The sequence below is a fragment of the Ailuropoda melanoleuca genome, chromosome 13 (assembly GCF_002007445.2).
Source record: "Ailuropoda melanoleuca isolate Jingjing chromosome 13, ASM200744v2, whole genome shotgun sequence".
NCBI lineage: Eukaryota > Metazoa > Chordata > Mammalia > Carnivora > Ursidae > Ailuropoda > Ailuropoda melanoleuca.
The window spans coordinates 26,385,719-26,411,385 of NC_048230.1; the positions used below are offsets into that span (position 1 = coordinate 26,385,719).

The 25,667-nt window shown below is 42.0% G+C and overlaps 1 protein-coding gene across 2 annotated transcripts in view; it reads right to left on the reverse strand.

The window, feature by feature from the left end:
- The window catches only part of EZH1 (enhancer of zeste 1 polycomb repressive complex 2 subunit), a 31,257-nt gene extending 6,650 nt beyond the window's left edge, over positions 1 to 24,607 (reverse strand). The window contains exons 1-20 of one of the 2 annotated variants that reach the window (XM_034639818.1): positions 23,863 to 24,607; positions 18,799 to 18,890; positions 17,595 to 17,722; positions 17,354 to 17,482; positions 15,791 to 15,910; positions 14,294 to 14,414; positions 12,746 to 12,922; positions 11,816 to 11,918; positions 11,173 to 11,336; positions 10,702 to 10,793; positions 7,213 to 7,393; positions 6,766 to 6,962; positions 4,965 to 5,056; positions 4,070 to 4,110; positions 3,452 to 3,577; positions 2,253 to 2,431; positions 1,629 to 1,724; positions 1,128 to 1,209; positions 602 to 682; positions 117 to 201 (exon numbers count right to left, since the gene is read on the reverse strand). In XM_034639818.1, coding sequence (XP_034495709.1) covers positions 117 to 201; positions 602 to 682; positions 1,128 to 1,209; positions 1,629 to 1,724; positions 2,253 to 2,431; positions 3,452 to 3,577; positions 4,070 to 4,110; positions 4,965 to 5,056; positions 6,766 to 6,962; positions 7,213 to 7,393; positions 10,702 to 10,793; positions 11,173 to 11,336; positions 11,816 to 11,918; positions 12,746 to 12,922; positions 14,294 to 14,414; positions 15,791 to 15,910; positions 17,354 to 17,482; positions 17,595 to 17,711 — 2,183 coding nt within the window. In that variant the 5' untranslated portion in view covers positions 17,712 to 17,722; positions 18,799 to 18,890; positions 23,863 to 24,607. The remainder of the gene's footprint in view (positions 1 to 116; positions 202 to 601; positions 683 to 1,127; positions 1,210 to 1,628; positions 1,725 to 2,252; positions 2,432 to 3,451; positions 3,578 to 4,069; positions 4,111 to 4,964; positions 5,057 to 6,765; positions 6,963 to 7,212; positions 7,394 to 10,701; positions 10,794 to 11,172; positions 11,337 to 11,815; positions 11,919 to 12,745; positions 12,923 to 14,293; positions 14,415 to 15,790; positions 15,911 to 17,353; positions 17,483 to 17,594; positions 17,723 to 18,798; positions 18,891 to 23,862) is intronic. The other variant, XM_019802724.2, reaches the window with a different exon arrangement.
- Between the last annotated feature and the right edge of the window lie 1,060 nt (positions 24,608 to 25,667).

Here is a 25,667-nt window from a genome sequence, read left to right on the forward strand (position 1 = left end):
CTGACCGCCATGAGATGGTCTCCTTCCTCCATATCACCCACCTTGAGCCCCCAGATCAAGTCTAACCCCTTCTGCCCCTGGCACCACCTCCCAAGGACCATTTCCGGCCGCCTCACCTGTAATCAAAGAAGAGCTCTTCACCAGCTTGAATCGCCCTTTTAGCAAAGATCCCAATGCGATGATCCCCATTCACCATGACCACTGCAAACAGGACAAAGCCAAGGCTAGGTTCTAGTCAGCTCCAAGCCAACAATCGGTGGTGCTGGGCTAATTTCCTCCCAATTCCCAGTGAAAACATAAATAAAGTGGAATTAAAAAGCAGTCAGTGATGACAGTTGCCTCTGTGCTTTTAGATCTGTTATTCTGGCTGGTGATATAGGAAAAGAATTATCTTTAAAAGATTCTTGTTTGGGGGAAAATGGCTAGAATGTATTCAGTGAAGAAAGCCAATTACAAAACCGAGACTCAAAGTGATACCAGATGTTAATCATGACTGTCTTTGGACAAAAAAGAACTCAGCAATGAAAACTGTTACATAATGGGCAGAAATCATAGTAAATAAAGCATCCCTCAACCCCGCCCCGGGTCACTGGGGGCTCACCTTTGGCATAACAGTTGGGGTTCACCGAATGGTTCGCAAATCGAATTTTGTTTCCTTTCCGGGTAGCATCTACTACGAAATCTATATGAAGAGAGATCGTGAGCTCACCAGACAAATCCACAGCTTCTTGAACCCGATTTCAAAACCAATTAAATGGTAACAGAAATAATCCAGTGGGACTTCTGAAGACCAGCAGCACGCAGTATAAGAATATGGCCTCAGTGTGTGTGCTCCCTTTGGGTCCCCCCCTTTTGCTGGAATTAAGGATCTCCTCTTCCCATCTACTGGGCAGGGAGATTTCTGAGGTATAAGTGCTCAGTGCTCCGATTACAAACAACCCAGGAATGGGGGTTCTCCCAAAGCAAGTGAACTGTGGCTCATGGTGTCCCGAAGTTCAACCTCCCCACCTCGCTCCGTGCACCTGCTGGAGAAATCACAGCAGATCTGAACATGGGCCATCGTAAGGGCAATCTGGTAGAAAGACCTGTCTGAGACCACCTTGGGGTAAGAGAAAGAGACTCCATACCATTGTTGAGGTTGAAGAGGAAGCTGGACATGTATTTGTCATAGACCTTCCCCCGCCGATCAGCCTCATCCTGAGAGATAAGCTGCAGAGACAGACAGGGAACAAACGGGGATTGGGCTGTCCGCTCAGGGCACAATCCCCTGCCCACAGAAAGGGCTGGGAGGGGGCAGTGCCACACACAGGTGCTTACTGAGTATCACGGTGAGAATCATAGGAGAGAGCTCAAGTTAGTTCATTCCAATCCCCACCCAGTGTGACCAGTATGAACACTGAAGAGAGCTCCCTGCCCGCCTCCCTTGTGTGGCCTGAGCTGGCAAAGTATTTCACAAGAGTGGTTTATCTCAGGATTGCAAACACTTCTGTGGGATCCCCCAAGAGGCCACACGGGAACTCAGCTGAGTTATTTAGAGAGTAAGTCATAGAGATCTGGCCCACAGAAAATCAGAGTTTCTCATCAGTATCTCCCCAGATAGGAATGTGGTCCAAACCGATAGCACTCACCTCGCCACAGTATTCAGAAATGAATTCGTTCTTTTGCACAGACTCCTTAATGAAGGTGCCCCATCCGGCCACATCTGAGGGGGCCAGCAGCAGGTGCTGGGGAAGAGGGAGTCAAACCTCAGACTACAGGGCATGTGTGAGCGGGCGGGGTATGTGCTGGATGTGCACGTGTGCCGGGGGTGGGCAGGGTGGAAAGAACGAGCAACTGTTAAGAGGATCTGAAAATAGAAAGAGGGCTAACTCATTCGGTTCTGAGGAGAGGAAAAACAAAGAAGGGAGGTGGCAAAAGGAAATGTGACACCTCCTCCTCTAGGCCTTGGGGCCTCCTGGACCTGAGTCCCGAGGAACTCGAGGAACTCGCTGCTGCGGATCAAGTAGTAACAGACAACATCCGTGATGTGTTCGTCCTCTCAGCTCCTCTCAGGCTGGCCAGTTCAGGGGTCATTTTTCTAACTCCTCCCCGGGACAGAAAACTTCATTAATTCAGTACACACGTTTCCCTTAGGATTTGCTGAGCGCTTTCCCGTAGAAGCCCTCCAAGGGGCCGGTGGAAAGAGGATGCTGGGGCCAACTCTGTCTTTCCCCCTCCGTTATCCAGCCCGCAGTCTTGAGAAAAGCCCTCACCTTCTTGAGGCCTCGCTGGATGCTGCAGTTTTTGCAGGAAACCACCTTGCAGTCCCAGTGCTCTGAGGCCCCGCAGGTGAGGCACAGGTCGGGGTCGCACTCTCGCACTGCCAGGTAGCAGGGACACTGCTTGGTGTTGCACTGGGTCTTACAGCGACAGCCAGGAAAACGATTCTGACCTGGGGGGGAGGGGGGGGGAGGGTTAGAAACAAAGGCAGGCTAATGCTGGGGCTCAGGTCTGCCTTGAGGGTCTGCAAGGAAGTAAATGTGATGTGTTTGGGGAAAGTTGGCAAAATAGAAGAGAAACTCCCTGGACAATAATCATATAGTCAAGTTTCTTTCCAGAGAAAATGGAGTGCCTCCCAACATTCATGCCTAGGAGTCAAAAAAGCAGGTTCAACTATGGAGGGGTGTTTCCTAGAGATTCCTCAACAATGCTCTCCCTCCCCCTTGTTGGCGGAATTTGGAAGGGAGGTGGTGAGTGGCCCACAGAAAATGAAATCAGTGCTTTTCACTGCTAAAGCATCACCATCAAAACAAGAATCATTTTGAGAACAGAATGCATCCGTTCTAAGCTACCCTCCTCCACCCACTGCCCTCCCCAGCACAAGTGCCCTCCACTGTGGCTAAGATTGGTATCTGCTATAGGTTAGAAGGTACTTCCAGCACAACTGCCTGGGCACCAAGTTCTGCAGGCTCTGGAGGCTGTTATCAAACTGTTCAGCCTTGAGCAGGGAAGGGCATGGTGCGATAAGAAGTGAAGGAGAAGCACGTTTAGCCTCTGTCCTACTTCTGCTGACAGCCAGATAGACCTGATATGAAAGCTCCAAGTAGTAAACTAAATCGTGTACAGAATCGGAACCCATATCTATTGTAACACAACATCCTAGAAAGGGAGATTGTGACTGCGCCTGAAGGAAAAAGATTCCCACGTTTCTTATTTCTTCCCTGGAAGGTAAAGATGGGAACGTTTCTGATTTCTGTGTAATTGTTGCTTTAGAATCGAACACCTACGGGTTTTTAAAAAACGACCTTTCCAGATCTTAAGTATCTTGTTTCCTCTATAGCATGCTTAAAACACAGCAGAGAGAACATCAGAAGGCCCAGAGGCAGCAAGGGGCGCAGGCTGGGAGGGAAAGGCGGGCTGCACCAGGGCTGACCGTCTGGGAGGACTACAGGGGAAAGCAGAGAACTCTTACAGTCTGGGTTGCACTGGCAGAACTTCTCACAGAAATTCTGCGTCATGATGCAAGGGCAGGTGCTGTCACAGGGGCGGTCTGGATGGTCGCAGGGCTGGTAGTTGTACACTTGTGTGGAAGAGTTATCTAGCAGAGAAAAGAACAGACCAGATCACTGCTGTGCCCGCACCCCCTAGCTGTCCTCCCTCCCAACTGTCCAACGGCCCCGACTGGTGGAGGCTATCCCGGCCATCATCTTGGACACACATTTAGCACCTGAAGTGAGTAACACTCAGAGACGATGGCTGTCCATCAGCTACCATGGGGAGATGTTCTTTGTGGGGAGAGTGTGGAAATGGCCCAGAACGCAGAAGAGCCATTCCAAACATGAAACGAAGTCTGGAACCTGGCAAATGGCCCACTATGCAAGTCAGAAGCCACAAGGCTCACGACTCTGCCTCCGAAGAGGTGCTCTCAGTTGCAGTGAGAAGCTGAGCTGTTCTCAGCTGCTGCAGGGAAATCTGCAGCCCGAGGAAGCAGTGCAGGGTCAACAAGTGCAGCTGCAGGTGGGAAGGGGGCGGGGACCCCAGGGGTGTGACCTCAGGCTGAACTGCCCAAGAGCGCCCTGCTGCAACTCACCTTTCTTCAGCTGAATTTTCCTGCAGTGGGCAGCCCACAATCTGAAAAAGAGAGAGGCATGGGCCTGGGTCATGGCTCTGGGGAACTCTGCAGATCTGGGTAAATAACGACGTGACCTGCTCTGAGGGACTCTGATGAGTGGGGAGTATCCTCCCTAAATCCCTTCACAGAAGTCCTCTGCCCTGGATGCGAAAGTCCAGCTGGAGTCCAGCTGCTCTATGCTTCAAGATTTAAATATAAACAACAAAGATGTCTAAAAAACAAACACAAAACCCAACCCTCTGTGTCTATTATAATGCTATTGTTTCTCCCTCTCCTCCCCCCTCCCTCCTTCTCTTTGGGGAAGGGGAGATGTGGTGAATTGCAGGATGGGGAGGTGGGCAGACTTCTCAGGAATCTGCTGCATGAAGGGACTGAAAGGGAGAAGAAGCTACAGGGACTTCCTTCTCTATCTAGAATTGGTGTCAGTTCCTTCCTTCAGTAGGTGATAGTCATTAGGGAACCAAGACAGGCAGAATGCTGAATTAAAAAAAAAACCTTCCAACTCTACACAAAGGCTAGCTAAAAGACAGTGTTATTATGCAACTTAGAAAAACAGTACAAGTGCCAGAAGAAAAAACTCTGGTCAGAGTTGAGAAGTGGGAACAGTAGTCACTAACCACCCAACGAGGAGAAATGTCCACTGGCCAGGAGTTTAAAGGGAAAGCAGACATTTATCTCCTGGTCCATGGCATCTAGGGATGGGAGAAGGGCTGGTCCAAGGCACGGACCCACAGCGCGCACGGAGAAGGCTGACCCTTTAGTTATGCAATGCTACACTCAAGAGGGAGGCAGTTGGGGAGTCCAAGGGGAGGTCAGAGCACAGGGAACAGAAAGTCCTTTGTCCAACCCTTGCCTGTGCTTTCTTTTCTTCTTCTGCGATGGGTTCATGAGCTCATCTGTTGGCAGCTTCAGGATAAGTGATTCTTTGACTGCAAACTGAAAGACCTGGAAGAGAAATCCAATGGGACCTGTCACTCCTTCTTGAGCCAGGTGGTCAGATAAGTGAGCCAACCAGGTGCTGGGCGTGGGAGCATTCTGGAGAGCTCGAAGACGGCTGACTGGGCAACTCTTTGCTCAGGGAGAGACACAGTGGCACTGGGATATCCCATCACTGGCCCTGGGGTTAATTCTTTTTTTTTTTTTTTTAAAGATTTTATTTATTTATTCGACAGAGATAGAGACCAGCCAGCGAGAGAGGGAACACAAGCAGGGGGAGTGGGAGAGGAAGAAGCAGGCTCATAGCAGAAGCCTGACGTGGGGCTTGATCCCATAATGCCAGGATCACGCCCTGAGCCGAAGGCAGACGCTTAACCGCTGTGCCACCCAGGCGCCCCCCTGGGGTTAATTCTTAACTATCTAGCGTGACTCGAGAAAAGAGAAACATTGAGCACAATTACAACTTTCCTGGTCAGTAGCTTTCATTGACACCTCTGCCTACCAAGCCCCGAGTGGGATGATTCTTACCAACGTTATCTGTCTCTTCTTAAGAAGGGAGACTTTGGGTACCTTGTGTTAAGGAGTGGAAGAGAGGGCACAAGCAGCACCACTTGGCTAACCACTAGCTCCCCCTGCTGGTATGAAGGGGGCAGAGCTTTGTCTATTTCAGTAAGCCAGCATTTCTGGAAGGCTGGCTTCTTTTCAACCTGCTTCTTCCCTTATTCCATTCGTTTTTTGCTTTTTCTTTTCCCTTTTGGCTATAGGCCCTCTTGAGATTCTGCGAAAAGTATAAATCTTCTTCTTGGGAAAATACACACAAAATTGTGTTGCACACGATTCTGTAGATTTTTAGGTTAAGAACCTGTGCCTCAAGGAAATAGGTATGAGCTCCAAAATGAAAGCAAAGGGCACTTCTCTTTATGGTTCTATTGCTTGTTCTAAGTAGAGGTATCATGAAGAAGAGGCCACAGAGACTCCTCCAGAAGTCAGGGAGCTAAGCAGCATGGTACGGTTCTGGTGTTCCCTTCCTGTTGGACAGGCCGGCCCTAACACCTGGTGACTCCCTGTCCTTGCTCTTCAGTCTGTCTTCTCACTGCAGCTGGGCAGAGATGGAGGGCACTGGGACACCAGGTCCCACTGCCTCCAGAGCATCAGTGGCTGCTACCAGACTGTGATTCTAGCAATGGCATGAGTGAGAAGGTTGCAGTCCAGGCCCAGCCATCGGGGGTGGCAATTAGAAAAGCCTAGCGATAGAACATCTGGAGGAAAAAGCAACTGCGGAGACTGACGGAGGGGATGGGAGTGGCAGCTGCAGGAGCAGGAGCATGCCAGATAAGAAGGTCCCCTGAAAGACTTGGGAACCCCTTCTAGGAAAGGCGTACACATTTAGAAAGAAAGGCAGGAACCAAAAACAAAGAACAAAGACCAAAAAAAGCTAAAAGAGTGTAGAAACATCCAGAAGAGTTAGAGAGTGGCTAGAGGCAGAAATAACAATTCAGCAAGGAGGAAAGCAGATCCCCAAGCACTTCCAGGCCTAGCATTTGCCAAAGGTCCCATGTTTGGAAAACCCACCTCGTGGCCCAGAAGCACCCACTCATGAGGGACTGAGCCTAAGACAGCTTCCCTTGAGACGGGCAGCCACACAAGACATCAAAAGGGCTGACAGAGCAGTGGATGAAAGGAGGGCCCCGCATGTCCCTGCTCTTCTCTGATAGTACCTGCTTGCACGTCTTTGTGCCTAGAAGTCTGGCTATTGAACAGAAGTTGTTGAAGTAGGTGCCATGAAAGACTCGAAAAAGGGATTCCTCAGCCCCAGTCCATTCCACAGGCTCCAGGGGTGCCTCCACTACACAGAGCTGAGGTGGGGCCGGACTAGCCTTCTGCTTCGTGGGGGTCTGACAGCGAGAGTTGGCCTCTAAGAGAGAAGAAGGTAAGAGAAACAAGAGAAGAGAGAACACAGCTGTCATCAACAGTTTGCCACAGACTCTGAAGTACTTCATGCTACTTTTAGGAACAAAAATATTCCTGGTCTCTACTGCCTACAGGTGAAGCTGTAGAAAGAACTAACCATTTTTAAAAGGTAGTAACTTTAAGTGTTAGGCAGTGATCCTGCGTTTACCAGAGGCCTTGTGCAGAAAGAAAAGATCATTTTCTGTTCAGTATACCTGAAGAACTGGAGGCCCAGTCATTGCCTGTATCCCTGTCACTGTCCCCTTCTTTAGTCTCAGCCACAGCAGAGGCTGAAGTGTTGGAGCAGGAAGCACCGACCATGTGGTGCCTTCGCCGGCGACGACCAGAGCACTTGGAGCGAGGGTTGTGAAGCATGGCGTACTCCTTCGCTCCTTCCTGCAATGGACACGTTACCAATGGGAAACGGAAGAGGCCCAGAGTCACCATCCTCATCCCATCCTCACAAACCACCTTCTTTAACACCTGTGCTTACATGCAATGAGACTGTCTTTTTTTTGGCTCTGTACCATGTAAGTGTGACCATATAAAAGCTGCTTAACAAACATTCTAGGGGCGCCTGGGTGGCTCAGTTGGGCTAGCATCCAACTCTTGATCTTAGCTTGGGTCTTGATCTCATGGTTGTGAGTTCCATGCTGGGTGTGAAGCCTCCTTAAAAAGAAGTATTCTAAAACTTGTACATTTATACCTCTCCACAGAAGAGCTGTCCTATAAAGTAAGCTTAAAAAAAGATATAATCTATGCAACCCATTTGCATGTCAGCTACACAGAATTTGAGAACACATTCTCCTGTAGATGAGGCAATGAGGTTCAGAGGGGGGAAAGGACCTGCTTCTCTTATACTATACATACCACGTATTAGTATATATTCTAATATATTATATAGTATATAATATACGGTATAGTGTTAACGTAATAAATATTATATATATAGTATATATACTAATATATTATACCATATATGCATACCATGTATTAGTATATAGCTCATTGTTCCAGAATAGGTACAAGAATCAGGGTTCCCTGTCCCCAGGCCACATTGTTCTTTTTATTCTACTGCATTGTTTCTGTTTCAATAATGAAATATGTAGTCCTTAAATTTACACAATATCACTACTCATTTCTAAAACTTCCCTCCAAATCAGTATATTAAACTTGGAAGGATACTATTTCATTACTTCATAGCTACGTTTTATTTAAAAAAAAAGAGAGAGAGAGAGAGACCAAATAACTATCATTCAGCTCGAGCATCCATCCATCTTCTCATCAGACTTGATTTCTGAATACTTCTAGCTGTTTCTGAAAACCAAATCTACATGTAAAAGATAAATGTTTACTATTACTAAGGATATTCAGATTAATATCCTATAGGCCTTAAAGGAAATTCTGAAAGAGAAGTTTTAAAATTAACTGAATCCGACACCAGATTCCTGTGCTACCTTGTGCACACACAGCATGGCTCCCAACTATTCTAATTCAAAAGGTTTAACATAAACATAATTAAGCCTCCAGAGCTAATTTTAGCTCATGGGAAACAGAGGGTAGAGAAACAAGTTAAATAACACCAGGAGAAAACCACAGACAAATCCAGAATAGGGAACAGTATCCTACAAGACAATGAGCCTGGATATATATAAAAAAAAAAAATGGTATGATGATTTGAGATTAAAGGAGACTGAAAAGACGTAATAACCAAACATGATGCGTGACTGGATGACCTTGGTTTAGAGAAAACCCCAAATCCAGCTATTCTTGGTACAGCTGAAAAAAATTTAAATATGGAATGGACAGATGATATTATGAAATTCTTGTGAATTTTCTTAAGTGTAATAATGTGATTATATAAGAGAATATCTTTATTTTAGGAAGTGCATGCTGAAATACTTTGCAAACAAGTATCTCAATACCTGCAACTCGTGTTCAAACGGCTCAGCAAAAGACGCAGACACAAATAGAGGAGCAAAGCAAATATGGAAAAAATGTCATTAAATCTAAGACAAAGGAAATCTAAGACAAAGGTGTCTTTCACCTTCTTTGCATGACTGATAATGTTCTTAATAGAATGTGTGTGGGGAAATCAGTCAATTATTACAGTTGAATATGGACTGACTTCTAAAAAGCAATAAAAGAAAAACTACACAGACATTTCTGTACGTGAAACACACGTGCAGAGACATACATTTTGGGCACTGACAGCATCTTTGTGAAGCACGTACAGGGTTCCCGGGTAACTGCTGTGAGAGGGACAACATATAAATGCTGGTCTGTTGATATAACATGGTGTACTTTTTAAAAGTGTGGAGTAATTTATTAATTTTTTAAAGATTTTTATATATTTGAGAGAGTGAAAGAGAAAGAGCACACGTGGGGGGAGAGGCAGAGGGAGAGGGAGAAGCAGACTCCCCGCTGAGCAGGGAGCCTGACATGGGGCTCGATCCCAGGACTCTGGTATCATGACCTAAGCCAAAGGCAGATGCTTAACCCCCAGGTGTCCCAAGTGTAGAGTAATTTAAAAAGCACGGCTTGTAGAGTTAGACCAGAGATTGAATTTCATTATTGCCATACCACTGAGACATTAACAAATTTTGGACAAAATAACCATAGCTTCTCTACCTCAGGATGTTGTTGGAAGCACGAAAGTAAAATAATATATGGCCAGGGCCAGTGTGGTACTTGGCCCACAAGAAGGAGTCAAAGCACATCAGGGAGAAAATAAATCAGACGAAGTCTATTTGTTCTTTTGCTATTATCATATGACTCATTTTCCATATGTATATCCAGTGGCACTTTCTATCATCTTTTCTTCTATTTTCTCACTAAAGATGGTCCAAAAGGCACTTGGCTGTATAACCTAATTTTAATTTGTAGCAGAAATTTTATCAAGGTATTTTATTCTTTACCTGCCCTCACTGTATGATGCAGAAAGCAAAACTCTGTCTTTGGCTAGTCCGAGTGAACCTACTCCTTTCTAGTTCTAAGCGAACTGCCTTTCCACATGAATGCAGGAGAATTTATGCTGCTGCATCCAACTCTGTCCATCAGGGAAGGTCCATCTGGCATCTGGTTGTTTACCTTACAATGAGACATCAGTGCTTTCAAGTGTTATTTCTCGTATGTTTATATGCATTTACAGGAAGACACCAAAGAAAATGCTGTCACATACATGCACTCCTCACTCCATAAGACTAACTTCACAGTCCTTAGTATCTGGGAGCTCCTTAAGAGCAGAAGTCATGGGGCACCTGGCTGGCTCAGTTGGTTAAGTGTCCGACTCTTGATTTCGGCTCAGGGTCGTGAGATTGAGCCCCACTTCAGGCTCTGTGCTCAGTGTGGACTCTACTTGAGAATCTCTCTCTGCCTCTCACCCTGCGCTCTCTCTCTCTCTAAATGGATTTTTAAAAAAAGAGTAGAAGTCATGTTTTATCTGTGCTTTATGACTCCCAGAGTGCTACATATTGGCTCATTTGGTTTGTATTCCCAGGAGCAAAAAACGGAAGGACCATTTCCTGCTAAATTTTCAAGAGTTAACAATGGCAGAACAGTTTAAGAACATACCAGCAAGGCATGCCAGGCTGCTCAGAGAAGCATGTGACTCTTGATCTTGGGGTCATGAGTCTGAGCCCCATGTTGGATGTAGAGATTACTTAAATAAATAAAACTTAAAAAAAAAAAAAAACCCAACATACCAGCAAAAGGAAGCAGTCTGTGCCACATGGTTCTGGTTCAATCTTGATCTCTTTGTTCTTGCGTTTATATACATTAGGGGTGGCGTGAAAAGCTGGAAAACAAAACTGTACTGTTTCCAATGGTTTATCCACTTCATAGGATGGGGAAGAAAAAAACTGAATTAGGGAGCCATTGTGGGAAAATTTAGATATAAACAGCTACCATCAGGATGCACAAAATTTAATCATTTCTGACATCAATAATCCTTTGAAAGCTAATAGGTACTCAGGGACACTTAGGTTGCTGGTTATTCTGTCCTGACCATGCAAAGCATATCGCACTACAACTGAACAAGTAAATATCGAACTGGCCCTTTGTAAAACCGTTATCAGAACGGAAGCCAGGAACTCCATATGATTAACTGAATAAACAGAAGGAAATGGAGTTTGGGGATGGGGAATAGGAGAACATTTCAGAGTCGCCCCACTCACGGTGAAGGAAGCAGTCGTATTTGAAGCAGCGTCGACAAAACAGTGTGTGGAAGGAGTGCAGAGACTGCTCCCGCTGCACGGACTTGGCATTGGGGCCGTCGATGTTGGGTGTGCACTGAGGGGGAAGTGCATTGGGATCTGACATCTCTGTTAGCTCTCGATACCTATTTTTAAAAAGAGAGATAACAATTCCTTCTAAGGAAATGTCTTCACTGAGAAAGTAAGACTGAACACTGACAGTCATCCAGGTACAGCCTGCCAAGGGAAGATGGGTTTTTTATGGGTCTCCTCGATGATGGAAGGGTGTGTAACTAAGTGGATATGTCACTGCAATTGTGCTGGGCTGGGCGTATGTCTGAAAGTAAAGAGAGGGTAAGATTTGGTAACTATGGTGCTAGAGTAACTCTCCAGAAAAATGGCAGAATTTAAAAAGTTCTCTGCCCAAACTTATTCAAAATCCAGCAAATGGTGACCCTTGATATGGGAATGGGCATTTAGAGGTAAGCAGGCAGGAAATAATCAGAAGTGCAAGCAAATCACAGTGTATTTACCAGAAACAAGGCTTTTTATGAACCAAAAATAGGCTTGAATAAAAGTTTTGCCTGAGCACTCTACATGGCCTGAGTGGGACAGCTACCCCTACCTCTCCTTCATGTCATCTGGAACACCATTCTCAGGGAACATCGAGGCAATTGCACTGAAGATCATGTCATTTGGGAACTGTTTCTTGGAACTCTTTTTGTTGCCTGAATTGGAAATGACAAAAGACTCCTGAGTTCTATAATCAGAGCATGCAAACAAAGCTGTTTGGTCATTTTCCCTTTTGTCGCAGCATTTTGATTAGAGTGGCTTTGTTAACCTAACCACTGACTGTTCAGGAACATATAAAGAAGGTCAGTGCTACCTGGACTTATCTAATAGGCGACCAGTAATAAGGAAATCAAAGTCATGTATAGATTGATGACAAAACCCACAGTCCAAGATGGAAACTAGGGGGGAAAACAGGAGTTTTCATGGCGAGATGTGAATATTGAAGAATGCCATCGTAATGATGGTGCTGAAGAACAAGAGAGTGACACTATGTCCCTGGACATCTGATTAAATAACACAGAACATAATTAAACATTAAGCTAATTAAATATTAACAACATAAAAATGCTTACGATAGAAGATCAAATAAAAAGTAAAATTGTGTGTGTGTGTGTATGGGTGTGTCTGTGGCACAATCCCATTACACATGATGTATATAAACATGTTGATTTACATATGTACTTTAAAAAACCTGAGCTATAGTTGACATACAGCGTTATATTTATTTTCGGTATGTATATATTCTTTGTGTCACAATTTTTTAGATCCAGAAGGAAATATCAATGCTGGTTATTCCTTGGTAGTAAGATTATAGGATAAGTATATTTTCTTCTTTATAACTTTCCATGTTTCCCCAAACACACTATTTTGTCTTCCCTTTAAGTGGACCAAACAAGAAGCATCAACAGCCTTTAATAATTGACAATCTTTTCTGTTTCTTGCTTCTTCCCTCTCCCTGTCACTTTCAAAATGGAGTACTGACCTTCAAGAGTGTGTCTTTTTCTCTTTCTTGTTACTGGCAGATCTTCTTTACTGTCATCTTGCTTTCCATCCGAGGTGTCATTGTGCCCTTCCTCCTCCTCATCTGAGTATTGATTCAGAGCATCTACCAACTCCAGGAAAACTGCGTCACTAATCAGGACAGATCCAGGGATCATCTCTGGAACATAAAGATTAGATGGATGAGCAGGGATCGTTTCATGCTCCATTAGTCCTTCTAGAAAGGTTTTCTTGTGTTCACTCCTGAGGCCCAGAGATATAACATATGTACATTTTTATATGAACAACCAGGAAATTACAATAATTTCACTGGCTCTTACAACGGCAACAGTTCAGCTGGCTAGAGTGGGAAATCCAGTTACGTAGGCTTTATTCTCACTAGGGTAGTTCATTCCTCAGTCACAGAACGACCTGTATTTACGGTCCAAAATCTCAAAAAGTGTACAAACAATACAAATGGAACAGATAAAGAATGATAACATGAAAATATATTTGGTTTTGCTGCTGATGGCTTGGTAGTGACTTCTTTGAATCAAAAGACAGCATTACCTTCCTAAAATCATACTATATGGGGTTACACTACAACCTAGGATAAAGTCTTTGAACATGAGGGGGCGCTGTGGGTAGAAAATGCATTTTCAACAGTACCCACAAGTGTCAAAACAGCTGGTGAGGCCATAGGTTTGCAAAGCCATGGGGAGTCTCTCCCTATCTTCCCACTTCTTACACATTCGCGCCCTTTTCTAGAACTACAACTAAATCCAAATAACTCACTTTCAGGATAGTCAGAATATTATAAACAATTTCTGGGAGATCCAGGGTATATCTGGATCAAAGACAGACAGAGGGATCATGCTCATTGCCATTCTCAGAGAAAGGGAAATGAAGAACAAAATGGCTTTGCTGGATTTATGGAAAACTCCTAAGATCATACTTCTTTGTGCACTAAACTTCCTCTCCAGCCACTGATCACTATATATATGCATAATCCTTCTATGTCCCAACTCCTTTGTCTTTACATTTCTCTTTATAAAATTTTTTTAATTTAAATTCAATTTAGTTAACATATAGTGTATTATTAGCTTCAAGGGTAAAATTTAGTGATTCATCAGTTGCAATAGAACACCCAGTGCTCCCAACTCCTTTTAAAATTTAACTGAGGGGGCGCCTGGGTGGTGCAGTCTGTTAAGGATCTGACTCTTGGTTTTGGCTCAGATCATAATCTCGGGGTCATGGATCAAGTCCTGTGTCGGGCTCGCGCTCAGCACGGAGTCTGCTTAAGACTCTATCTCCCTCTCCTTCTGCCCTTCCCTCTGCTCTCTCTCTCTAAAATAAATAAACCTTTAAATAAATAAATAAAATTTGACAAGGGACATTTTTAATATAAAATTTTTACTGCTAGCCATGTGATGACATTGAAATATTCTTCAGCCTGTACCCACGAGGCAGCAGATAAAAGCAAAATGATGACATACCAAAGAAAGGGCACTGTTTTAAAAAAGTTTTCTCCCAAAGAGCCCAGCACCACTACCTTCTTCGCCATGGACTTTCCCATCATAGTTATTGATCAGCTCCTCAATGAAAGTCTCATCTTCTTCTTTCACCTCATCTCCCATGTAGGGAATATTGCACAAAACTGTCTCGTCTTCTACCTGAAATCAAATCAGATGTGATTCATTCCATGAATCCACTATGCATCTTCTCTTTCCTGTTTAATGGACTCTTTGCTGGGCCTTTTTCGCTGCTTCAATTTCCTGAAAATGCCTTTGGTTACAGAGTTTCCTGCATTTTTAAAGACTGGCCATTTTGTTTTGCCAGGAAAACCTCAAATGGGAGGGGGAAATGCTACTCTTAGGGGAAAAAAAGTCAGTTTAACTACTTGAGGATATCAGCTACCAAATGTTTAGCCTGATACTAACAATGATATTTCCACCAACATCTAGAATCTGACAGCAGACTTATTATTCACAGTGATTCCATCTATTATCTAAGTTTATCTACTAAACATCATTGTAAAATAGGCACAAATATCACTTAAACAACAGTCTAAAAAGTCTTCAATTCTAATTCTCCTCATAAGTGGAGACACACAGATGAAAAGGAAGGCTTCCAAGAGTATCATCTGCAGTATAACTAGAATAGTTAGAACAGAAACTGGGCAACCATAAAGTTTCTGGATATTCTATTATACAGACTAAGACTAACCTCCCATAATCATAATATAAAACCATGATTATAACTCATGTCAATCACACTCAGTGGGAACCTAAGTCAATTACAGCATGAGCTATGAATATTTCCTGGCTAAAGAAACAACACTAATGGATTTTTGTTACTGTTGTTGCTCTGCAGAAAACACAGTCATTCTTAATTCCCCAGGTATTAAGTAAAATTACTGTGAAGTTTTATTCTAAGAGAGGATTCCCTTTTGTAAACCTATATCCTATTCCAGTCAGCAGAACTGTCACCAGGCAGATGATAAGCAATGGCAGTATTTAGAGAGGACTGATTATCAGAACAACTAATCCTAGTAGGAATCAGCATAAAGGCCCAGATGAGAGGCTCAGGGTCCCTGTGCACCTCTGCTATCTCAGTTGCTGTCATAGCATCTTGCCTTAGGGGGTTCAGAAAGGATTGCTCCATCAGCAGGGATATGTCAACCTGCTTAAGCCTCAAGTGTCTGGTTTAGACTGCATTTAACTGCACATGTTACAAAATTGGGCCAAAGTAGTAAGGGAGAATTGGAGTCTTGCCCAGTCTCATTCATTCAAAAAAGAACCACTATCAACTCGAAAGTACACTTCAGAGAGCACAAAACCTAACAAGTTAGAACAACTCGCAATATATATATATATAGATAGATAGATAGATAGATTGATTAAGAGTAAATATATTACAAAAACAGTCTGCCCTGAACGTCCAAAGTTTAAGAATAATCTGACAACCTTTACCCTAAGAGAAGTGCCAGCATACTAACATAAGAAAATCATACAGTTTACGCAATTACCCCAGTGCTTTCAATACATACCATAAAGTTCTGCTGGAGAGGGGACCAGGAATACATGATGGGAACCAAAGCAACTGTGTTCAGAGACCTCATTAACATATGTTGACTTGCAAATCCTGGGAAAATGCTCTCTATGGTACACTGAAATATAAGCAAAGACATGGAGAGGGCAAGGCAAGCACACGACCCAAGAGAGAACTGTAGTTTCCTTCCAAACTGATCCCAGTAGTCTTCTAATTCTTACAGGTTAAGAGGCTGCGGACTTTGTAACAATCAGCTCCTAAAAGGAACCACTGGACTATAAACCTCTGCAAGGCCGGAGCTCGCTCTCATTCATCTTTGTGTCGCCCACAGACTCCAGCACGGTGCCTCGCACACTCAACTGGTGCTTATTTCAATTTAAAACTGCTGGGTTCCTTGGGTGGTACACAACAGCAAAGGGCCTCTGAAAGTCCTAGGAGATGAGGAAGTTTTCCTGAGGACCTTAACTTTAAGACAGTTGACATCAACTTAGCTGCAGAGGTGATGGAGACAGTACAGGGGGAAGAGAACCAGTACAGAAATTATAGTCATATTCTGCTTTGGAAAAGGAAATTACTCTCAATACACTACCCACTTTTATATTTTATTTTATTTTATTTTTATTTATTTATTTTTAAAGATTTTATTTATTTACTTGAGAGGGAGAGAGAGCAAGAGAGAGAAAGAGTACGACCTGGGGTGGAGGGGCAGTGGGAGAAGGAGAAGCAGACTTCTCCTTCTGCTGAGCAGGGAGCCCGATCTGAGACTTGATCCCAGGACCCGAGCAGGGAGCCCGATCTGAGACTTGATCCCAGGACCCCGGGACCAAGACCTGAGCCAAAGGCACACGCTCAACCGACTAAGCCACCCAGGCGCCCCTACTTTTTAAAAATATTACCACTTAAGAAACTAGGATGAGGGGCGCCTGGGTGGCTCAGTCGTTAAGCGTCTGCCTTCAGCTCAGGGCGTGATCCTGGCGTTATGGGATCGAGTCCCACATCAGGCTCTTCCACCTGGGAGCCTGCTTCTTCCTCTCCCACTCCCCCGGCTTGTGTTCCCTTTCTCGCTGGCTGTCTCTCTCTCTCTGTCAAATAAATAAATAAAACCTTAAAAAAAAAAAAAAAAAGAAACTAGGATGATTTTTAGATTTATAACAAGGAATATCCCTTTGATCAGTATATTCCTGTCCATTATCCTGGGCACTCCTTTTCCAATATCAAAGTACCAGATGTGCCAAACAAGGCACAAACAAGGTTGTTTTGAAGCTTGTACACAGAGCCCAGGAAAGCAGGCACTAAATGTTTTGTTTTTCTGTTAAAAAACAAAACAAACAAACAAACAAAAACCCAACCACTCATGATTACACTCATTAACTGAGGAGAATAATAGGTGAATAGGCTTTTCTTTAAGCTACAGATTTACCATCCTAGTTATTCAAAGCTGACTATAATAGCTATATCCATTATCCTTACTTACTTTCTAATAAGTCACGAATACAGAAAACAAACAAACAACTTTGGTCCAAGGAAGCCAGGAAGGCTGAGCTTAGACACCTGAAAGTACCTTTTTGAGAAAAGGGTGCCCACTCACGGGCTTCATCAACTGCACAGGTTGGACACGAAGCTTCTTCCATTCTTCATTGAGGATCTGGGTTTTTTCTTGAACCTTTGCAAAATTTGCTACATAGAGAGCCTAGAAAAGCCAAGGGGAAAATGGTTAGGATTTCAAAAGAGAGTTTTAAAAAGCCCAGCCCTCCACATTGGATCAATATATCAAAACAGATAAGCCGGGGGTTATTTATGACCTTGGCACCCATATTTGCTTGAAGCCGTTTCAGTTGCCGGAGTCGCATGTATTCAGATTTGACTTTTCTTTTCCAGTAAGTGATGCATTTGGAAGTTGGGGGATTTGGCATATCCATTTTGCTGTAATCTAAGAGAGTCAGGCATGAGAAAAGGCATTTTACTGCCTGGAAATGAAGAATTCCTCAAACTCAAATAAACATGGTCAGTCATGCTTCCATTCCCACCGCATTTATTCATAAAAACACTGTTTAAAGAACCCACATCTGTGAGCTCAACAAAAGGTTTCAATTAAAAAAAAAAAAAAGATTTCTAATCAGCAGTTCCTGGCCTGATCACCAAAAAGCTCAGCCTCTGTCCTCTTGTGGTATCTTGTTTTTAATTCAGCACTCAGGAAGTTCTCTCACAGATATTTGGGAATTTGGATTACTTGGAAATTTGGAAGCCTACTCAATACCTTGACTAAGAGAAATGTTCAGCAGGGATCAAGTTAATATCAAAGAGCTTCAGGGCACCTGGACGGCTCAGTCAATTGAGCAATCAACTCTTGGTTTTGGCTTGGGTCATGATCTCAAGGTCGTGAAATCAAGCCCCGCATTGGTCTCCACACTCAACCCAGAGTCCGCTTGAGATTTTCTCTCTCCCTCCCCCCTCACTCTCTCTCAAATAAATATTTTTTAAAATTAATTAATTAAAGAAAGGAGCTTCATGCAAAATTTGCATATGGAACAGAAGACTCCTGCTATGGAAGAAGGAACAAAGTACAGTGGTCCCCATTGCCCACAGGAGATACATTCCAAGACCCCGAGTGGATGCCTGAAACCATGGACAGTACTGAGCCCTACATATACTATGTTTTCTCCCCTCCACACACACACCTACAATAGAGTTTAATTTATAAATTAGGCACCCAAAGAGATTAACAACAAAAACCAACAATAAAATAGAGCAATTATAACAACAACAACAACAAAAAAGAGCTTCATGGAAAGATCCACCCACACTACAAAACTGTACCTGCCAAATTGTCTGAACCCCACCACATGCCTAGCAATAAAGGTAGGACACGGCAACAGCATAATCTCATCTCTAAGTCAACAGGAAGACACATAGAAATACAACCCTGCAAATCACTTTTTTTGGGGGGGTGTTGAATTAAGGATCAAAGTTCTAAAAAAGTACTTACTGTAACATACTTCTACCTACCTCATAGAATGCAAGGGGAAGTGTCTGGTTTTACAATGTACCTTCTTTTCTTCAGAGGAATGGCAAGACACAAAGGCAAAACAAATGTTCAGCTTTTCAAAAGAGAATAGACAGTGGTTTTAAGTCAATGGAGCATATTATTGACCCTAATATTCAGGATGCTCCCCCAGAACTACAAAGACTTTAAGGTCTCTGCTATCACTATTTCTACATGTAAGTCAGGCCCCAATCATACTTGATGCCATTTGTCCTTTCTTTTATTAAATTCTATCCTTCCAGTCATGTGTGCAAATATATTTTCACAACTACCAAGTTCACATTTCTGCTTTTCTGAACCAATTTCTAGGCTCAGCCAGCAGACCCATCAGTTATTTTAGATAAAGAACAAATATTAAGTACATGTAAAAATTCAATAAAATCTATAAGGTTATGTTTTTATTCTATATTAACTACTGAGATTTCTTAGAGAACTATTTCTATTCATTTCACCTAGCATTTTAAGTTAATGAAAACTTTACAAGGAGCTATGAAGAGCCAAAATTTGAAAGAGAAACTAAAGTTTCAGGCCTTGTTTTTAAAATTTTACAAAAAAAAAATTTCTTTTGGAGCTTAGGAACATATTTCTTCTAAAGACACATTTAATTACCTGTTTTTCCCCATAAGAAATGACAGCATCGATAAGAAAACAGCAAAATTTAACCCACTGTCTCACATCTGTCACAATCAGACATGATCATAATATCTCATGCACATGGACTTTAAGGGCCTACACCTGACTGTTTCGTTTGAAGAACCAAATGGATTTGGGTAATGCAATGTTAAATTTAGAGGATAAAGTAAGGAAAGCATAGCAAAGAAGCAGAGAGACTCACTGTGTTTACTATTAACTCAATCAAGTGATTCAAGAGCTTAAAAACAGAATTCCCTGTGAGTTAAATATTATCTCTCTGGGGGAAGGGAACAAAACAACAATAGCATAATCTAAGATTCTGAATCCCAGACTGCTAAGGTGCTGGGTTACAAAAAACAAAAACAAAAACAAACAAACAAAAAAATTAAACAGATTTGAATTTCTTTCCCACAAATTGCATCATCTCTCTTCCTCCTACGTCTTTTAAATACTTCTCATTCCTCATGGAATGGGGCCAAAAGAGGAGCTTTTTTTTTTAAATGATAAAACTATTTAAGTACATACAACACGCTCATGTGTAATATTAAGTACACTGCTCATATAATTTCTGTCCTGAACAAGCATAATAGTAGTCTGCTCTCAGAAAATGAAAAAATGGTTCAAATCTAGGACAAAACTGCCTCTCTCAGAAACCTTAGGTTACTCCTATTGAGGCCCAAACGTTATAGATCATAATTCAGTGAGACTTCATAACCTCCTAAAAATTGGTTTTGAACTGCTATCCTTATCCCATTTCTGGGGGGGCACGTTTCCCTTTTTGCAATAGTAAGCTTATGTCAGGTTGCTTTGTCCATTTAAAACTGGGGAATGGAAAAGAACAAAATCCACAGCTGCTAGGGTATGTGTGTATAGATTTCTTACAGATGGCCACAGAAAAATATCCATATTTTTGTTAAAGAAAGGAGTTATAATTGAAATGTGACCTGCAGTCTGTCAAAAGAGATGACAGGACACACAGTCCAATAATTAATGGCACCATTTCTAATTTTACTCAAGTGCTTTATTTGGCCAGAGGAGTGTAACACATACTCACAAAAATGCCACTGAATTTTAATCAACTACAATGTAAAGTAAGTCACACTTCCTCCTTTTATAATTAATGTGATATTTGAATCTCATGTGATCATGCGCCAATATTTATTTTGCCTGGCTTTTTAATGGGTCTTCAAAGTCTCTAAAAGTTTATTTGGCAGTTAGTCAGCCCCCACAGACTGTATGAGGAAGACAAGACACTGTTTGGAACAGATAGGTATGATTAAAATAAACACATGAAACATAGCTGTAAGATGGTTTCTCCTAGCATCTGCATGCTGACAAACAACTATCACTTCAAAGATTTTTTTTTAATTTAAAAAGCAAACAAACAAAAACTCAGCATTCAGTAGAACATATCTGGAGAAATCGGTTCATTCATCTTGGGCAAGGGGAGTGGCACACAAAAAATACTTCATATTTCTACCAGATGGATTCTTTAGTTACTGACACATGCACAACAACCATTCACATTCCAGTCAAGAACTAGGCCAGTACTTAAGAGCTTTTCATTATATTCACTTAAACATTGAAAATAAACTCCAAAATATATGCTGTTTTGGTCAAGAAATTTAAGAATGAGCCTTTACATATATATATATAACTCCTACAACTTAATAATAAGATAACCCAATAAAAAGTTGGCAAAAAATCTGAACAGATACGTCACCAAAAAAAGATATAGGAATGGAAAATAACTGCACAAAAAGATACTCAATATCAATATTAGTCATTAGAGAAATGCAAATTAAAACCAAAATGATGGGGGCGCCTGGGTGGCTCAGTTGGTTAAGTGATCAGACTCTGGATTTCGGCTCAGGTCATGGTCTCAGGGTTGTGACATCGAACCCCAAGTGAGGCTCTGTGCTGGGTGTAGAGTCTGCTTAAGATTCTCTCTCTCCCTCTGCCCCTCCCCCAGTGTGCTCTCTGTCTCCTAAAACAAACAAACTAACTAGCTAACAAACCCAAAATGATGGACTACGACACACACATTAGGATGTCTATAATCAAAAAAGACTGATCAGGGGCGCCTGGGTGGCACAGCGGTTAAGCGTCTGCCTTCGGCTCAGGGCGTGATCCCGGCGTTATGGGCGAGCCCCACATCAGGCTCCTCTGCTATGAGCCTGCTTCTTCCTCTCCCACTCCCCCCGCTTGTGTTCCCTCTCTGGCTGGCTGTTTCTATCTCTGTCGAATAAATAAAATCTTTAAAAACAAACAAACAAATAAAAAAAAACCCAAAAAAGACTGATCATATCAATTGTTGGTGAGGATGTGAAGCAACTGGAATCCCTGTACCTTGCTGGTGGGAGTGCAAAATGGTAGAGCCACTTAGGGAAACAGTTTGTTAGCTTTTTTTTTTTTTTAAATAAAGTTAAATATATACTTACCATACAACTTGGTATAGTTTCTACTATAGTTTCTATTATTTATCCAAAAGAAATGAAAATATTTGTCCCCACAAAGACCTCTACAAAAATGTTCATAGCACCTTTATTCATAATAGCCAATAAGTAGAAACAACACAAATATCTATGGATTGCTGAATGGATACAAATTACAGTATATATATAGGATAGAATACTATTCAGCAATTAAAGGGAATGAAGATTTCCTCATTCCTACACATGCACAACGTATCTGAAAAGCATTATGCTAAGTGGAAAAAATCAGACACACAAAAAACTATGTACTATATGATTCTACTTATAGCGCATTCTACTAGAATGACTCTACAAAGGGCAAATCTAAGTGACAGAAAGCAGATCAGTGCTTGCCAGGGGCTGAGGTTGGGGAAAGGGATTACAAGGAAAGAAGCATAAAACGAACTTCTTTGGGACTCGAAAATATTCTATAATATGGTTGTGGTGATGGTTATATGACTGCACTTTTATGAAAACTCACTGAACTCTACATAAAATGTGAATTTATCATATGTACATTTTTACTTCAGTAAAGCTGATTAAAGAAAAAAATAAGTCTTTCTTGATGATAGATTAATCCAATAATTTTTCTAGAGACCTTTACTATTAAAAATCAGTAGTCAGGGGTGCCTGGGTGGTGCAGGTTAAATGTTGGACTCTTGGTTTCAGCTCAGGTCGTGATTTCAGGGTCATGAGATCCAGCCCCACATCAGGCTCCAAGCTCAGTGCAGAGTCTGCTTAAGACTTTCTCTCCCTCTGCACCTCCCCCCTGCTTTCCCTTTCTCTCTCTCTCTAAAATAAACAAATAAATCTTTTAAAAAAATCAGTAGGCAATTCCACCTTTTAAAAAAACTTTGAGCCAGGGCACCTGGGTGGCTCAGTAGGTTAAGTGTTTGCCTTCGGCTCAGGTCATAATCCCAGGGTCCTGGGATCTAGTCCCGCATTGGGCTCCTTGCTCAGTGGGGAGTCTGCTTTTCCCTTTACTCCTCCCCCTGCTCATGATCTCTCTCTCTCTCTCTCTCATGCTCTCTCTCAAATAAATAAAATCTTAAAAAGCACAAAACCTTGAGCGACTTCACAATGAATAATAACAGAATGATCAATATTGGTTCATTAACTGTAAAAAAAATGTTACCTGCATGCTAATGTAAGATGTTAGTAATAGGGGAAACTGAATATGGAGTCTACGGAAACTCCTACTATCCTTAAAATTTTTTTGCAAATTTAATACTGTACTAAAAAATTAAGTTTATTATTTTTTTAAATTGATAATTGGAAGTAAGAACTACCTTACTGGGGTGCCTGGGTGGCTTAGTTGGTTAAGGAACCAGCTCTTTATTTCAGCTCAGGTCACAATCTCAGGGTTGTGGGATTGAGCCCCCTGTTGGGCTCCGTGCTCAGTGGGGAGTCCACTTGAGATTCTCCTCTCCCCCCCAAAATAAATAAATCTTAAAAAAAAAAAACCTTACCTTATCTACATGTCAAATCTCCACAAAAAAAAGAAAGCTTATAAAAACGGAAATCTTTCCCCAGAAAATTGGATCTCAATTTGTTTCAGAGGCTAAAACTGGAATGTAGTCTGTCACTAGTTGGAAATGGGAAAACTTCATTGAAATGTTTGGAGATACAACATTTAAAGAACAATATTCTTAAATTTAGAGAGGTTGAGATCAGCATATAAAAGTTCCAAACTATGAAGTTCTTTCACCCACATAAAGGGACCCCTTTGCAGAAAGAGCTTCTCTTTGGGGTACATTCAACATCTTTACTACTTTCTTTTACAACAAGTAATTTTGTCAAACGGCAGGCTAAGTAAGGCTTCAGAGGCAGATGGCACTGTAGATTTTTTAATTTTCCATCTCATTCTTTCCTGTTTAGCTCATGGTGGAGTTGAAACACAAACAATAGGGGTGAACCTACCTCTGCAAAGAGCTCTAGAAACACACAATTGAGTCATTTTGGTGATCATCAATGTCATCAACATTCCATTAACATCAACTCTGTGGCTAAGTACACAGCTTGACAGATCCTGCAATTAGGATTTTTAAGCACATCTTTAATTTATACCCTCTCACTTCTCCAAGGTATTTACATTTGTTATTAGTTTGAGCTTCTGGCACTCTGCATGTAGAAAGAACCTTACTAACAGGAAGCTGTGATCCTGAATTCTTATTTAAAGGAAAATTATAGCATTAATATTTTTTAGCTTTGTTTAAGAGAATCAGGTCATTTGCACAGGAGAAAATGTGATAAAAATCAAAGCAGGATTAGTCTTTAGGAGACCCATAGGAAAATGCTGGCTCTCAGGATATGTAATGCTGACTTAGAAGAGTTAAAGCAGTCTCCTAACAGGTTAGAGCCCTACCTTGGCTGGTTCTGTACTACACTAACACAAAGCCTAATCTTTAGTGATTGCTCATTATCATTTAATAAAGAGACTTTATAGTTATTCCATTTCAAATCAAAGTATTAAGGCAAGTGTGTCAGAAAGCACAACACATGAGAGGCACTAAACCCCAACTACCCATTCAGTAATTCATGACTTTAAGGTTTGGAGCACTGAGGTCCCAAATGACAGGTTGATGGAGTAAAGAGATAGGAAGGAACCAATATTCAGATATTCTGTTTGGACAAATTATTTTATTTTTTAAGGATTTTATTTATTTGACAGAGAGAGATATACAAGAGAGGGAACACAAGCAGGGGGAGTAGGAGAGGAAGAAGCAGGCTCCCTGCTGAGCAGGGAGCCCAGACTTGGGGCTCGATACCAGGACCCTGGGATCATGACCTGAGCCAAAGGCAGATGCTTAACGACTGAGCCACCCAGGCACCCCTTGTTTGAACAAATTACAAAAAAAAAAAAAAAAAAAAGCTAGGGACTTTCTAGAATGGAGGCATTCCTTAAGAGCAGTTTTTCCTTTTTAAACCTTCCCCCTCAATCCTAATCCTTCTCTTCACCTTTCTCCATATGCTTTTTTTCTCTTTTTTTTTTTAGTTTTTAACTACCCTATGTAGAAAATGTGTTTTTAGTGTTGCTGCCTCAAACCTTTTTTGGGAAGTTGATAGTCAGCAAGTAGAAACTTTTTACACTTAGTCCAAGACAAGAAAAAGACACACTTAATGAAATGAAGAGTTACGTGTTTCAATGGCACAAAGCAAGGGCAGGAGCTGTTACCCACAGGACTAAGGAAATCAAATTTTTTTATCTCGAGAATTAAATAGACGAAATTGATTATTTTACATTGTTTTTAAAAGGCATGCTAGTTCAAAGGCAAGTTAAGTATAAGGGAAACAAGTCTGACCACATTTTCTCACTTTTTCCCTTCTCACGAAAGTCTTCTTGGGAGTAAAATTTCATTTTTTAATACGAGTCTCCTTATTCTATTGCTGTTTCAAAGAGAATTAGAGTAACACCACAGTGAACAGGTCATTTCCACTTCAGGGAGTTTCAAGGCTATGCTTCAGCATCAAGTTCCATGATTGGTCTAAAAGTACTCTGCCAGTTAGTAGCAGAACTAGGATCCAGAATTCCGGACTCCAAGTTCCAGAGATCTACCGACTATTTATTTATTCCACAAATATGTGCTGAGCACCTAACAATGTGCCTGGCACCGTTTTATGTGCTAAGGGTGTATCAGTGAATAAAACAGGCAAACATTCCCGCCTCGGAGAGTTAATTCACAGTGGCTGTGAGACACACACTCGTAACAGTATTATTACATTTT